At 41.8% G+C, this 15,392-nt stretch overlaps 1 protein-coding gene across 2 annotated transcripts in view; it reads left to right on the top strand.

The window, feature by feature from the left end:
* The window catches only part of HTT (huntingtin), a 454,111-nt gene that overhangs the window by 252,565 nt on the left and 186,154 nt on the right, over positions 1–15,392 (top strand). For both annotated transcript variants that reach the window (XM_063135886.1, XM_063135887.1), the window contains exons 35-37: positions 2,002–2,150; positions 8,999–9,135; positions 11,468–11,584. In XM_063135886.1, coding sequence (XP_062991956.1) covers positions 2,002–2,150; positions 8,999–9,135; positions 11,468–11,584 — 403 coding nt within the window. The remainder of the gene's footprint in view (positions 1–2,001; positions 2,151–8,998; positions 9,136–11,467; positions 11,585–15,392) is intronic.

Below are 15,392 nucleotides of genomic sequence, written 5' to 3' on the forward strand. Positions count from 1 at the left end.
TGTGGATGTAATGTGTATGTTTAAGTATTGTAGAAAATAAAAAATTTATTAAAAAAAAAAGAATCAAAGCTTTTTTTTTTGTTGGTGGTACTGAAATTAGTGTGCGTCTTAAAATCGATGGTGTCTTACAATAGAAGAAATACGGTAATAGAGCTTCTTAAAACCCCGCTTGCAATTTCCCCATACGAAACATCCGTTTCTCCTACCTCGTTGAAGCACCATTACACCCCTCAGGTTCTGATTACTGTGGCGGCGCTGCCTGATGACGCAGCTAGCACAGCCGTCCCAAAAAGCTTCCGCCTCCCGTGTGATGACTGTAGAGGTATATCAGACATGGCGATGCAGAAAGCAAAGGAAACACTCACTAAATGTGGCAATGTGTGTATGTAATTGCTGATTTCATTGGTGGCTGCACTAAAATGATGGCCGTAGCTGCCAGGGCTCCTAGCACTAGGGCTGCTGGGATACAGGGTGGATCAGTTGGAGGAATCAGGTGCTCCACTAACCACAAAGTGGTTAAAAGTGTTGTCTCCAAGCATTCCGCATGTGGTTAGCATTAACCAGAGCTGAACATGCTTAAGGTAACCACAAAGCCCAAAGTGTCGTCTGAACCAGGCCAATGTGATCCATGCTGGGTTGAGATCAACCAATGAAGGAGAAGAATATTGCAACAATGGATTAGCAAAGTTAGTGTGTGTGAAAAGCCATTTAAATCCCTGGAATCTTTTCCCTTGTTTGTTTTTAAATAAAGCCAGTGAGACATAGAATACCCTAGAGAGTATTTGTGATATAATTACCTTTGTGTTGTGATGTGTATTCTTGCTTCTGGAAACTTGAATTGTATTAGTATCTTGAATTGTATCCAATGTTAGTCTAACTTAAGTCCCATTCATTTCAGTGGATATGCTCTTAAGTAAGATTAACATTAGGTGTATAACCCCTTATGTGTACATATGTATGTATATCCATATGAATTACTGCCATGTATGTCCAGTGAACTAAGATTGAGGGGGAAGACGAGGGAGTTTTGGTGTTCTTTAAGCAAAACAGTAGTACAAAAGAAAATAAGTAGTTTTTGTCTGGTAACTTTTTGATCACAGCACAAAGATATGGATAATAATTCGTAATATTGATGATTTACTTGCTATAAAATGCTATATTTTACTATTGTGTTATTTGAGTATCTTGAACCTGCAGATTCAATGCTCTTTTGTTATTATTTTATAAGCAAGTAGAGTTTATTTATTTTATTTTATTTATTACATTTTTATACCGCCCAATAGCCGAAGCTCTCTGGGCGGTTCACAAAAATTAAAATTTAATTCTCTCCCAGCATTTAATTCTCTTGGATGTATTTTTACTGCCTGTGGAAACCAAAGTTCAATGAGTGTGGTTGTATTATTTTTCTGGTTCTAAAACTCACAGAGATGCATGGCAGAATTAAACTTAATTATTGGATTTTAATATATAGAGAAATGTAGTTTATTTGATACTAGTTAGTTCATGTTTACTTATTAATTTGATCTGTAAATTCTTTTATTACAAAAAAAAATTAGGCATAATACTAGTAAATAATAATCTCATTTGCAAATTTAGTAGGAAAAACTAGATTGGAGGTTGACAAAAGTAATTATAAAAAGCACTAGAGAGATTCTTTGTAGTTAAAATAATCAAAACCCGGGGGTGATCCTCTGCTTTGTCCTTCATTTGGGGTTATTTAAGTTTTTAAGTTAGAGTTATTGGAGTTTAAGATTATATAGATATAGCTTAGGCATGCATATACAGGCCACTTTTTAGAGCATAGATCACTTGAACTGAGTTCTCCACTACTGGAGTCTCCCAAATTGAGAGGGTGCCTCTTCCCTCAAGGGAATTTCCAGAAGCCCTTGGAAGTCCATTCTCTTTCAAGTTTATATGAGATTATTATGCTCCATTACCAGAAAAAACACTGTGATGACTGTCTCAGTAAGTCCTATGTTTCTCTTTGTTTTTTCCTCCCAGGGAATCAGAAGCAATTATTCCTAGTATATTTTTCTTCCTGGTATTATTGTCTTATGAGCGTTACCACTCCAAACAGATAATTGGAATTCCTAAAATTATTCAACTCTGTGATGGAATAATGGCAAGTGGAAGGAAAGCTGTTACACATGGTAACTAAAAAGTAAAAGCAGTAAAACTGCCAAATGCTAAACAAACAAAAGACCCTGCAGGGGCTTTGAAACTTTATCAGACCTAAAAACTGTTTTAAGTAGTTGATGCATTTTCTTTAAAGTATTTACATATGTAAAATATTTTCATTACATTTGATATTTTCTGTCAAAATCTGATCCATTTTCCTAAGAGAATCAGTCTGATAGCAAGAGTTGTGGAGACCTGCAAAGAAGCCTCACAATTATTTATTTATTTATTACATTTTTATACCGCCCAATAGTCGAAGCTCTTTGGGCGGTTCACAAAACCGCCCAGAGAGCATTGCTATTCCACTTTTAGTTATTTAGGGAATTGTATTACATTAAGGAGGGAAAAATATTTACAGAAACTCTGTGAGCTAGGTTTTTTTTTTTTTTTTGGCCATACAGATGTTCATCTTCTAGGTGTTTGGGCATTCTTTATTAGTGAAAGCTTAGATCAACCTTCTCTAGATGCGGTGAACTACAAATCCCAGCTTTCCTAACTATTGGCCATGCTTGTTGAACTGGTCCAAAACATCCGGAGGGCACCACATTGGGGAAGTCTGTCTTAGATTCACCTGGTTTTGTAGTGAATACGTTTCCTCATCACTAACAAACTGTTATCCCCTTTGATGGTAGCTTCTTCTAAGTTACCTATATCTCATACACTGAATCCACATACGAATACATAATTTTTCTGTTTCTTGCAAAAATTCTATTAGAGGTTTCCATTCAGATATGAATGTGGCTGTTGATTTATCTCTCATTATCGTTGTACGTTTTGCTATCTCTGCCAACTCCAATATCTTCAGTAAGCATTCTTCCATTGTTGGCATTGCTTCATTTTTCCACTTCTGTGCGTATAGTAGTCTTGCTGCCACTGTTATGTATAAAAACAGAGTTCCCCCCTTCTCTTTGAGTTGGTTGTCCGTTAGTCCCAGTAGAAATTATTTGGATGAGGAGGTGCAGGGAACGCTTATCAAATTTGCAGATGACACAAATTAGGTGGGATAGCTAATACCCTGGAAGACAGAAACAAACTTCAAAGTGATCTTGATAGGCTGGAGTGCTGGGCTGAAAACAACAGGATGAAACTTAATAGGGATAAATGCCAAGTTCTATATTTAGGAAATAGAAACCAAAGGCACAGTTACAAGATGGGGGATACTTGGCTCAGCAATACTACAAACAAGAAGGATCTTGGAATTGTAGATCACAAGCTGAATATGAGCCAACAGTACGATAGGGCTGCAAGAAAGGCAAATGCTATTTCGGGCTGCATTAGTAGGAGTATAGCTTCCAAATCACGTGAGGTACTGGTTCCTCTCTATTCGGCCCTGGTTAGGCCTCATCTAGAATATTGCGTCCAGTTCTGGGCTCCACAATTCAAGAAGGACGCAGACAAGCTGGAGCGTGTTCAGAGGAGGGCAACCAGGATGATCAGGGGTCTGGAAACAAAGCCCTATGGAGAGAGACTGAAAGAACTGGGCATGTTTAGCCTGGAGAAGAGAAGATTGAAGTGAGACATGATAGCACTCTTCAAATACTTAAAAAGTCACACAGAGGAGGGCCAGGATCTCTTCTCGATCCTCCCAGAGTGCAGGACACGGAATAACAGGCTCACGTTACAGGAAGCCCGATTCCAGCTGAACATCAGGAAAAACTTCCTGACTATTAGAGCAGTACGACAATGGAATCAGTTACCTAGGGAGGTTGTGGTCTCTCCCACACTAGAGGCCTTCAAGAGGCATCTGGACAACCATCTGTCAGGGATGCTTTAGGGTGGATTCCTGCATTGAGCAGGGGGTTGGACTCGATGGCCTTGTAGGCCCCTTCCAACTCTGCTATTCTATGATTCTATGAAGTTAGGTGGGAGTTCCAAAAAGCCCAACGTTAGATATAGATATATGTTCTTTTTCTCCTTTTCCCCTCCCCACCTGTAGCTCTCCCCCCCCCTCCATTGGCAGACAGCTAGGGTGGTGCTTCACAAAGAGTCTGAAGGAAAGAGGATACTTGCATCTGCCCCCCTCCTTTTAGGGATTTGCAGGGAGGAGAGCAGAGCAGAGCATGCTATCGCTGGGATACAGGTAGGCAAAATGATTGCCTTTCCAACTTTGGGAATGCTGGCCGGGTCACATTGGGTTCAGTGCAGTTTTGCAAAGCTGCTTTCCACAGCCTTGCTTCCTCTGGGCCGTTGGAGCCACCACCAACTGGCCATCCCAACTCCCTCCCCTTCCATAATGCAGGGAGAGGTTATGTTGTGGGTGCGGAACATCGGAGCCATGGTCATGGAGAACTTTCACTCAAGCACGGGCCTAGTGTAGTTTTTGCACTAACTCCAGAGGGGCCTCAGAACAAAGTGAGGGTGAATAACTTCTCTTACCTCCATCTTTCAACTACCTGAGTTCCTTGATGGGGTGAAGGGAACTTATAGCACAGGATGTAAAGGGTGGTGGTGGTGGTGGTGGTTTTAAATAACATGTTTAATTTAAGAGAATAGTTAATTATATTGATATTTCTATGTATTTTGAGGCATGAGTGAATGTGTAAGTTAAAGAACTCACCTTAACTTATATTCCATGTACGTAGTCACGGCCTACTGTCTCACGCTGTGTTCACTTACTATTTAGACTCTCTGTGCCTACACAGTCCCTTTGTATTTCAGCCCCGAATCCTCTTCCTCTGCAGGTTTTAGCGGTTTATCACAATGTTTGCTATAGCTGGCCAAGTTAATCTCTCTCTCTAGATGGCTTCCATCACATATAGGTGTGCATGCTATGTTTACTGCTTCTACTGTATCTTAGAAACTAGCTAGTATTTTATAGATTTCTTGAAGGTTGCATGATATTCCTTTGACTCACAGAAGACATTCCAAATCCTTTTTTGGATTTTTTTGGATTTTGGATTCTTGGACTACAAGGTAGGTTGGACTTCTTTCAAGAGCTCCTCAAGGGGAAAGTATACCTGCCCTGCTATATCAGCCCTTCCTTGTGTAGTGAAGCAGGGTCTTCAGTGAACCCTGACAGAGCTTGCCTTCTGCAGCTTCTTGTAAGGTTTGTCTTCACTTTCCTGGACAAGTCCTAGGTACATGGTCAGGTAGAATTGGTGGCAGTATGCCATCACAACTTGAGCTAGACATTAGCTAAAGTGTCTTCAGCTATTTGCAGGGAAAATTCTGGCCAGCTGACCCAACAAGATAACCAGCAAGGACCAAAATGCATTATGCTTTCATCACAGGTGTGTGTGAATAACCTACACATGGCTATGATCCCATCATTCCTGGACTTTAGTGGGATTAAAGCACAGAGCATAGTGGGAACAGCTGAAATTCCTCCAGTTAGTGAAAGATTCAAAATATAATTTGGTCATCCAATTTGGGATTTGGACCTGGTTTTACAAAGATTGGGGCAACTGAGGCTGCCTCCCCCATTCACCTGCACACCACTGCTGACAGAGGAGGGTTTCTTTAATTGAAGAACTGAGTGAGCCAAAGTGATCACCATCTCCTCATAGGGAGTGATTCAAGCTTCCCATGATTGATGCTCTACGAGTTGCCTCAATTTCAACAGCCATCATCCCTACAAGAAAAGGATGGAAACTGCCTTTTGAAAAATTCCAGCAGAAGCTTTCAAAACTTTTGTTACTCATTTGGTCTTCCTGAGGGCAGTCTACCTCTGAATGAAAAAACAAAACAAAGCCTTGTGTGATAGACTAAAAAGAAAAATCAAAGATGAGACAAAGCTGGGATAAGAACCCTCCTATTAGACTGGATGCTGTACAGTCCAGAGCTATAACAGCCAGTGTTGTTGCCAGAAAGAATCACTCCCTATGAGGAGATGGTGGTCACTTGGGCTCACTCAGTTCTTCAATTAAAGGAACCCTCAGGAAATGGCACCACTAAAGGCTTATGCAGTCTTAGTTGATATTTCACCCTCTTGTTTGCATTCAGTAAGCTGTAAAGTAAGACAGGCTTCAACTAGCAAAAATTGAACTTAACAGTCCAAGTTGGTAACTGCTTGGCTCATCTCTTCCTCTGACAGCTTGTCCTCTTCTATAAAGAACAAGGCAACAGTGGCTACATACACTATGACTAACCCCCACCCAGAGCCACATGCCCTAACCAGCCACACTAGGCTTAGAATTGTTCCTGAGATTGTAAACTGCCCAGAGAGCTTCGTCTATGGGGCAGTATATAAATGTAATAAATAAATAAATAAATCTACCTCCGTTTCCTCCTCTTCCTTCTCCAAGAAAAAATAGAACTCCATCTAATTGCTGGACAGCCTACCCCCTTGACTCCTCTCAGGCTGCTGCTTACTCTTTTCATCCATCTAATTACGGCAACCTCAAATTTCCTGTAGTTCAACAAATGGTCTGTTCATGTATGCTCCAGAATAGTCTTCTCCACCTGATTCCCTCCAGACGTTTTGATCTATAATTCCCATCATCCCTGACCATTGGCTGTGATGACTGGGGCTGATGGGATTGTAGTCCATAATCCAATACATCTCCAGGGCGCCAGTTTGGGTGATGTTGTTCTAGGGTTTGATAGGCATCTTTGGTACATGTATGTTGCTTCATCATGATCAAGATGCCCTCTTAAACATGTGAGTTGTTGGGGAATCAAATATTTGAAAAACATTTGACAACGCCCATCTCACAAGACCAGGGGCACTCTGAAGTTGTTGGGTTTTTTCCTTGGTTCCCCACCAAAAAAAAAAAAAAAAAAAAAATTATAAACAAAATTGGCATTAAGTACACAATGGCCAGTTTCGCATGTTACTTTAAAACGTGGTGGTTTATAAGCTGCAGAAGAGCAGCCAGATGTTTTATCCATTAAACTTGCACACTTCCTGTTTGCATATCGGAATGCTGTGCATGTATCAATCATGCTTCTTTGGGGGAGAGAATCTCAGATCTAAACTGGATCTGTTAAAACCTGTCCTACATATTTCTCCAGAAGCATAGTGATTAATAAATCAGAATGATACATAAATCCATCTGTCCTTGTTTGAGCATACAAAGAAAATTGGAAACAGATTCCTGGTACTATTCAAGCAACACAGCTTCCACAAAGGCAAGTCCTGTCTCACTAATCTTCTAGAATTGTTTGAGAGTGTCAACAGACATGTAGGCAGATGTGATCCAGTGGGCATTGTTTACTTGGATTTCCAAAAGGCTCATCAAAGACTCCTAAACAAACTTAGCAGAGGAGAGGTCTTCTTATGGATCAGTAACTGTTTAAAGAACAGAAAGCAGAGAATAGGAAAAAATGGTAAATTCTCCCAATGGAGGGAAGTAAATCGTGGGGTCCCACAGGGATGGGTATTGGGACCAATTCTTTTCGACTTGTTTATAAATGATCTGGAATTAGGAGTGAGTAGTGAAGTGGCCATTTTGCCAATGACACCAAATTATTTAAGGTTGTTCAGACACAAAGGGATTATGAAGAGCTCCAAAGGGTTCTCTCCAAGATGGGAGAGTGGGCATCCAAATGGCAGATGCGGTTCAACGTAAGCAAATGTAAGGTGATGCATGTTGGGGCTGGTGGACAGCTCAATGAAAATGTCAATCCAGTGTGCAGCCACTGTAAAGAAGGCAAACTCCATGTTAGGCATTATAAAAAATGGAATTGAGAATAAAATGGCCAGTATCATACTGCCTTTATACAAATCGATGTGGCGTCCACACTTAGAATGCTGTGAACAGTTCTGGTCACCACACTTAAAAAAGGATATTATAGAGCTGGAAAAAGTTCAGAAAAGGGCAACTAAAATGATTAAGGGGCTGGAGCATCTCCCCTATGAGGGAAGGTTACATCAACTGGGATTGTTTAGCTTGAAAAAAAAGAGGCTAAGGGGGAGACATGATAGAAATGTGCAAAATTATGCATGGTATGGAGAATGTAGATAGGGAGACATTTTTCTCCCTCTCTCAAAATACTAGAATCTGGGGTTATCCCATGAAGCTGATTGGTGGGAGATTTAGGACAAAAGGAAGCACTTGTTCACAAAGCGCATAATTAAATTATAGAATTCACTACCACAAGATGTAGTGATGGCCACCAATTTGGATGGCTTTAAAAGGCAGTTGGATAAATTCCTGGAGGCAAAGGCTATCATTGGCTACTAGCCCTGATGGTTATGTGGTGCCTCCAGTATCTGAGGCAGTAAGCCTGTGTGCACCAGTTGCTGGGGAACATGGGTGGGAGGGTGCTGTTACACCACAACCTGCTTTGTTGGTCCCCAGTCGAAAGCTGGTTGGCCATTGTATGAACAGAGTGCTGGACTAGATGGACCCTCAGTCTGATCCAGCATGGCACTTCTTATGTTCTTATGACCATATTCTAATGAAGTCTCTGTTGCACTGTGTAGAGGCAATAGGTACAAACTTCTGGGAGGTTCTTCCTGTTGTGTCCTTTCTACTTCCTCTTTTTTTCTCTCATGTTTTGCTTAGCATGTTTGCTTCGCTATTCTAATTCAGTTAGGATTATTTATTACAGTTATGGAATGAGGGTTTCTTCTGCTCTTCTGGTCTGGGGGGACAAGGATCCCTCTCCCCTTGGAGGAGGTATTGTATGATGGCTGATCCTGGCTTCTTGTCCAAGAGGTAGTGCTATGCTAAAGGTTATGGAATGTCCTCCTGGAATCTTTGTGATTATCATTTTTAGTTAATGACAATTTATCGTGTTTGTGGGTGTACATTTGTGTAAAAGATAGGTATTGCATAAATAAAGATATTTGGGCAACAGAGCATCTGTAGATGAGGGGATAACTATGCAGCTACAAAATGAATCTTAATTTAAAATAGAACATTGTTTTCTCTAGCAATACCAGCTCTGCAACCCATCGTTCATGATCTCTTTATATTAAGAGGAGCAAACAAAGCTGATGCTGGTAAAGAACTGGAAACACAGAAGGAAGTGGTCATCTCAATGTTATTGAGGCTTATCCAGTACCATCAGGTAAGTTGTGTAGGAATTATTTGTAGGTGGCCTAATATGTCCATTATTATTATTTAGCTTAGCTTAGCTTTAAGAGCTTGAATTCAACAGTTTTTTATTCAAAACATTTTTATTCTGTCTCTAAAAGTTTGAGTTGGCTTACAAGAAACCCAGTGTAAAGACTTGTACAATTTTAAAGATTGCATACCTTCTTGCTGTGATTTATTTAATTTTAATTTTATTTCCTTATTATTGCATTTATATCCCGCCTTTTTTCCTCCAAGGAACCTACGGCAGCGTACATAATCCTCCTCTCCATTTTATCCTCACAACAACAACAACCCTGTGAGGTTGGTTGGGCTGTGAGTCTGTAACTGGCCCAAAGTCACCCAGTGGGTTTCCATGGCCGAGTGGGGACTAGAATCTGGATCTCCCGACTCCCAGTTCAATACTTTAGCCACTACACCACACTGGCTCTTTCATGTATTATATTTCTTCACTGCCCATTAGCCAAAGCTCTCTAGGCAGTTAACAAAGACTAATTGACTGGAGATGGTTATCCAAGCCTTGTGTGGATGTTGAGGGTTGGTTTTTTTAGCCCTTCAGAGGTGCCCTGATGATCAGCTTCTATATACATTATTTGAAATAATTCTGCATTGTCTTTGTGATATCCCTGGAAGAGCCCTACTTCCTCGTGGTTTCCTTAATCTGATACACCAGGGAGCTTCAGATAATCTAAGTGAGGTGTGTCTACTTGTTTCAGATGTACCACTGAGATTCACCCTAAAATATCCCAGTGAATTAATAGCTGCCACCACCTACTGAGTGGGGCAGGGGAGAGAAATTGCTGAGGTGATGAGTTACAGTTCTTACAGGTTCCAGTCTCCAAAATGCCCATCTGCTAGGATACACCTTCTACATAATTTGAAAGGGCCAACATGAGTTCAAATACCATAAAATGGACACACCCACACCCTAATCAGAGACACTTCAGTTTACTTAATCAAAACGTTAGGCTTATGACAAATACAACGCATAAAGTTGTAGTCAACAAAATAAACATGGTTTTAGTTTCTAATACTTGCTGCCATAGTAGGCAGGTAGATTAAAAGAGGATCCATAACAAAATACCGTATTTTGAATCAGAAATTCTTTACCCTTCTGTTAGAAAAGGCAGCGTGGAATTCAGAGCGTAATTTTTGCTAATCTCAGACTGGATGCTTGATAAAATACTTGTTCGTATATTTCTAAATTGTTTCTAAATGGTGTATTTATGAAAACTTAATTGTGAAATTCATCACTTGTTTTAGGATTAACTTTCTGTTTTAAGATATAGGACAGGGCAAATATAATTTTTCCTATCTATTGCACATTCAGTGTCTGAAATGAAAGATCAACCAGCGGTAATTTTGTAAACCGCCCAGAGAGCTTCGGCTATTGGGCTGTATAGAAATGCCATAAATAAATAAATAAAATAAGTGGTAGCAACCTAAGAAATAAATCCAGGCTGGACCACACAGATGCTGATGTTATAATACTCAATTTCTATAATGTAGCGTCTTACATCCCTAACACTCTGTGACAGTGCCTAGTATATTTCTAACATGTTTTTATTTTAAATATTGTTTATTCTGCGTTCCTCCAATAACGTTTCTAAGGTGACATAAGAAATTAAACATTAAAAAAATGTAATAGAACATCACAAAATTGTGCAATTAGCATATGCTTCCCATATATTCAGTACAGTAAAATTAATTCATCACATGTCACTAAACAAAAAACAACAACTGAATGTTAACCTGGCACCTAAACTACAGAATTGTGACATGGATTAGGTAGGGGAACAAAACTTCACAAAGAGGTTTGACCTAACTCTTTCTGTTTTTCAAAATAATGACTCCCTTTGCTGGTAATCTACTTCCTATAGCAAGCACCGTGAAATACCCCCATCAAGGAGTCATTTGTTATGGGTTTTGGTTTCTAATACAGTTTTTCATTCCTAATCTTCTAAATATATCTGTTCACCTTTAGGAACCACACATATAAAAAACAAACGGGGCTACTACCAAAAAGGTAGCCCTGTATTGAATTCTCCTTTTCTGTTTCATAACGTGTGTCCTCCCATTCTTCTTTGTGTTTACCCACTCCTGATACTCATAATTGGTTACAGTTGGCAGGGAAGTGCTCAGCATAGTGGCGCCAAGGAAGTTATATTGCATATTTTGGAGGAAAGGGAAGAGGGAACTCAGAAACATCAGCTACAAAACTAACAGGAGATGAGCGTTAGAAGAACTACTTTTTTCAATTGTTACAACTGAATGTTGTGTGTTCTGATATTTTTGTTTATCTTCAGGTGCTGGAAATGTTTATCCTAGTATTGCAACAGTGTCACAGAGAGAATGAAGACAAGTGGAAAAGATTATCACGACAGATAGCAGACATAATTCTCCCAATGTTGGCAAAACAGCAGGTTAAATTCATATTTATGTTTATCAACTAATATATATCTTATTTTACATTTTGTGTACAATGGGTGTGTTTATGTAATATGTTCTCTCTATTTGGTGCCATCCAATGATCCAAATACCTTTTTAAGTTTTTAATTGAAGGAGGTTAGGTGAGGAGTTGGCTAGGCTAGGAGGCAACCCCACTTGCTCTCCAAGATCAATTTTCTCCAGTCACACAATGTTTGGAAGCAAGTTGGTTGCAGACTCTCCTCCTTAAAGCAGGCCTGAATGTAAGAAGAGAAGAAAACGGAGCCCTAAACAAGAAAGATGCCTTAAGGCATCCAGAGCCATCTCAGGGTTGATCTTGCGGCCCATTTTGGTTCCTGTAGCCATGCCTTTTCAGAACTAAAAGGGCTCACGGAAAAGGAAGGATGATGGGTGGTCCCTACCTTTGAGGCAGATGCTCAGCCTGGAGTGCTCCTGAGCATTGCAGGATGACTGTGCGGGATGTGTGAGTAATGTGTCAGCCTTATGTGAGGGATGTGTGAGTACTGCTTTTGCTTTGTAGAGGAGTTACTTATGGACTCTTTAATGTTAAGTTCCTTTTTATAACGGCAGAGCTTACTCAATTTTTATAGGCCCAAACTGAGGGCGGTTTGTTTAGGAAAAGGCAGACGCAGGAATGAAACAGAAAAAAATAACCACCAGAAGACTCTGAGCATGGCCAGCTCACCATGAAGCTGGGGAAGTGCTCGCCTGAGGCGGCAGAGCAGGAAAGAGCAGCAAATTGTGCTGCAGTCATCACCCACCCCTGCCCAGGAGGACCTGTGGCTTCTTTCTGCAGCTGGAGCCACCTGCCTGCTTACTCACTTGGCCAGCCGCTCACTCCTGCAAGCCACCCTGGGCGATGTCTCGCAATAGTTGGTGCATGTCATGATCCGGGGCGCGGGCAGCAGGGTCCTTAGGCAGGAACACTGGGGCCAGGATGGACGGAGACGGAACCAGCTTGGGTGGTTGGAATACTGGTGGAGCAAGCTGGGAGTGAGGCACAGAGTGGCAGAGTCTAACAGAGGGCAGGAGGCAGATCCAGGAAACAGGCACAAGGTCAGACACAGGTTCAGAATCCAAGCGGGCCAGAGGCAGAAGAGAAGTCCAGTCAACAAGCAGGCAAGGTCTGGGCAGGGATCAAGGCAAGACGCAGAATCCAGGAGGAACAGAGTCCAAACAAGGGCCAGAGGCAAAAGTCGATGGTCGAAGGCAAAGCAAGGTTCAGGCACGTACCAGGTAGCAAAGGGGATAGAGGCAGAGGCATGGTTGAGATGAGCAAGAAGTTCAGTGAGGCGAGATCTGTGGTAGCAAATGGTCAGGAACCGGTCACAGCTAGCACAAGAGTTGCTGTGGCAAAGGCTGAAGGTGAAATGCAGCTCTTATATTTTTATTAATAATTTGGACGAGGAGGTGCAGGGAACGCTTATCAAATTTGCAGATGACAAAAAAATGGGTGGGATAGCTAATACCCTGGAAAACAAACAAACTTCAAAGTGATCTTGATAGGCAGGAGTGCTGGGCTGAAAACAACAGGATGAAATTTAATAGGGATAAATGCCAAGTTCTACATTTAGGAAATAGAAACCAAAGGCACAGTTACAAGATGGGGGATACTTGGCTCAGCAATACTACAAACGAGAAGGATCTTGGAATTGTTGTAGACCGCAAGCTGAATATGAGCCAACAGTGCGATATGGCTGCAAGAAAGGCAAATGCTATTTTGGGCTGCATTAATAGAAGTATAGCTTCCAAATCACATGAGGTACTGGTTCCTCTCTATTCGGCCCTGGTTAAGCCTCATCTAGAGTATTGTGTCCAGTTCTGGGCACCACAATACAAGAAGGACGCAGACAAGCTGGAGCGTGTTCAGAAGAGGGCAACCAGGATGATCAGGGGTCTGGAAACAAAGCCCTATGAAGAGAGACTGAAAGAACTGGGCATGTTTAGCCTGGAGAAGAGAAGATTGAGGGGAGACATGATAGCACTCTTCAAATACTTAAAAGGTTGTCTCACAGAGGAGGGCCAGGATCTCTTCTCGATCCTCCCAGAGTGCAGGACACGGAATAACGGGCTCAAGTTAAAGGAAGCCAGATTCCAGCTGGACATCAGGAAAAACGTCCTGACTGTTAAAGCAGTGCGACAATGGAATCAGTTACCTAGGGAGGTTGTGAGCTCTCCCACATTAGAGGCATTCAAGAGGCAGCTGGACAAGCATCTGTCAGGGATGCTTTAGGGTGGATTCCTGCATTGAGCAGGGGGTTGGACTCGATGGCCTTGTAGGCCCCTTCCAACTCTGCTATTCTATGATTCTATGATTCTATATGCCTTTCCTGGCAGTTCCCAGCTATTCTGTATGAGCCCACCTGGGAGTGGCTGCTGTTCTGGGCCTGAACCCTACAGGGCTTTACCAGCCAGAACTCGCTGGTTATATGGCAAGCTGCCACCAGATGGTGCTGCAGGACAGATCCTGACAGTACACAAGGAGGGAGTGGCCACCCTGCAGGAAGGGACACCTGGAGGAACGAGGTGCAGAGCAGCTGCCAAGAACAGTGGTAGGCTGACCAGCTGGGTGTGGAATTTTCCTGCCAGCACTTATCACCTGGTTTCCTCCCTGGTGATATGTAGGATCCTCAGGAGCTGCAGATTAGGGCCTTTTGCCCTACTGAGCTGCTGCCCTCCTGTCCTAATTAGCCCTGTGGCTACTGTGAGGTTTGTGGGGGAGGGATAGATGCGCTCTGTGTGTGTCGTCTCTCCTTAGCACACACACACACCACACAAATCTGGACTCCAGCAGGATCAGAAGAGGGGGGAAAAAGGTGATAAAAAGAATCGCATTGGCCTGAGCTTCTGCCTGGCTAACGTGAATTCAGCCACACCTTTCTGCATCCAGCTTCAGGAGCATTTGCTAAAACAATTCCTATCTACCCCTGCTTATTTTAGGGTGTCCAGCCCCTCTTTTTTCAAAGCAAAAATAATGCAGTAACCAGCAAGCTGATCATTTGGTAAACGTGTGTGTGTGTGTGTGTGTGTGTGTGTGTGTGTATCTTGTGTCACCTTAAAAAAATAGTTGCAACACAATCCTAAGTATGTCTACTCAGAAGTAAGCCCCACTGAGATCAATAGGACTTTGAGGTAAATGTGCCTGAAAAAGAAGGGATGGTGGAAAAAAAGCAGAAGAAGTGGATACAGATGAAGGCATTGCTGAAATAGAATAACTAGATAACTCTGGGCTATTTAACCATATTTTAAGACTATAATAATAATAATTAGTGCCCCTAAACATATATGGAATGTCTTGCCTTCTGTCATGCAGAACTGCATTTCAGTCCCAATCAAATAATCATAACAGTAAACCAGCCAGATTTTCCATGGGAAAACTCTGTACATGATGACAGATACATATTTTTTAATAACAAAATGGTGCTTGTAAGTGTGTTCCCCATCAGGGCACCAGAAGGGGTGAAAGAAGTGCTACTGCAGCAAAAAGGGATTTGAGCAGCAATGTTTGGACTAGGGGCAAGGTAATATGTGGGTATGTCGTGTGGCTTTGATTGCTAGAGTGTGTCTGGATCTCCTTGGCTCTGAGATCATCTTTCTGGACTGCACCTGCTGGTTGCATGACCCATGAGGTCAGGCTCTGGTGGGTGCAGAGTCCTCCTTGACAGGAGGGATTTGCACTTGCTAGAGAAAGGTGTTCAGAAGTGAAGAAGCATAGGGAGGTCTTCTTCCTTTGTGTTCAAAAGCCACAAAGTGTTTTGTGGCATCTTGAAACCTCACAAATTT

This window comes from Elgaria multicarinata, chromosome 10 (genome assembly GCF_023053635.1).
Source record: "Elgaria multicarinata webbii isolate HBS135686 ecotype San Diego chromosome 10, rElgMul1.1.pri, whole genome shotgun sequence".
NCBI classification, from domain to species: Eukaryota; Metazoa; Chordata; class Lepidosauria; order Squamata; family Anguidae; genus Elgaria; species Elgaria multicarinata.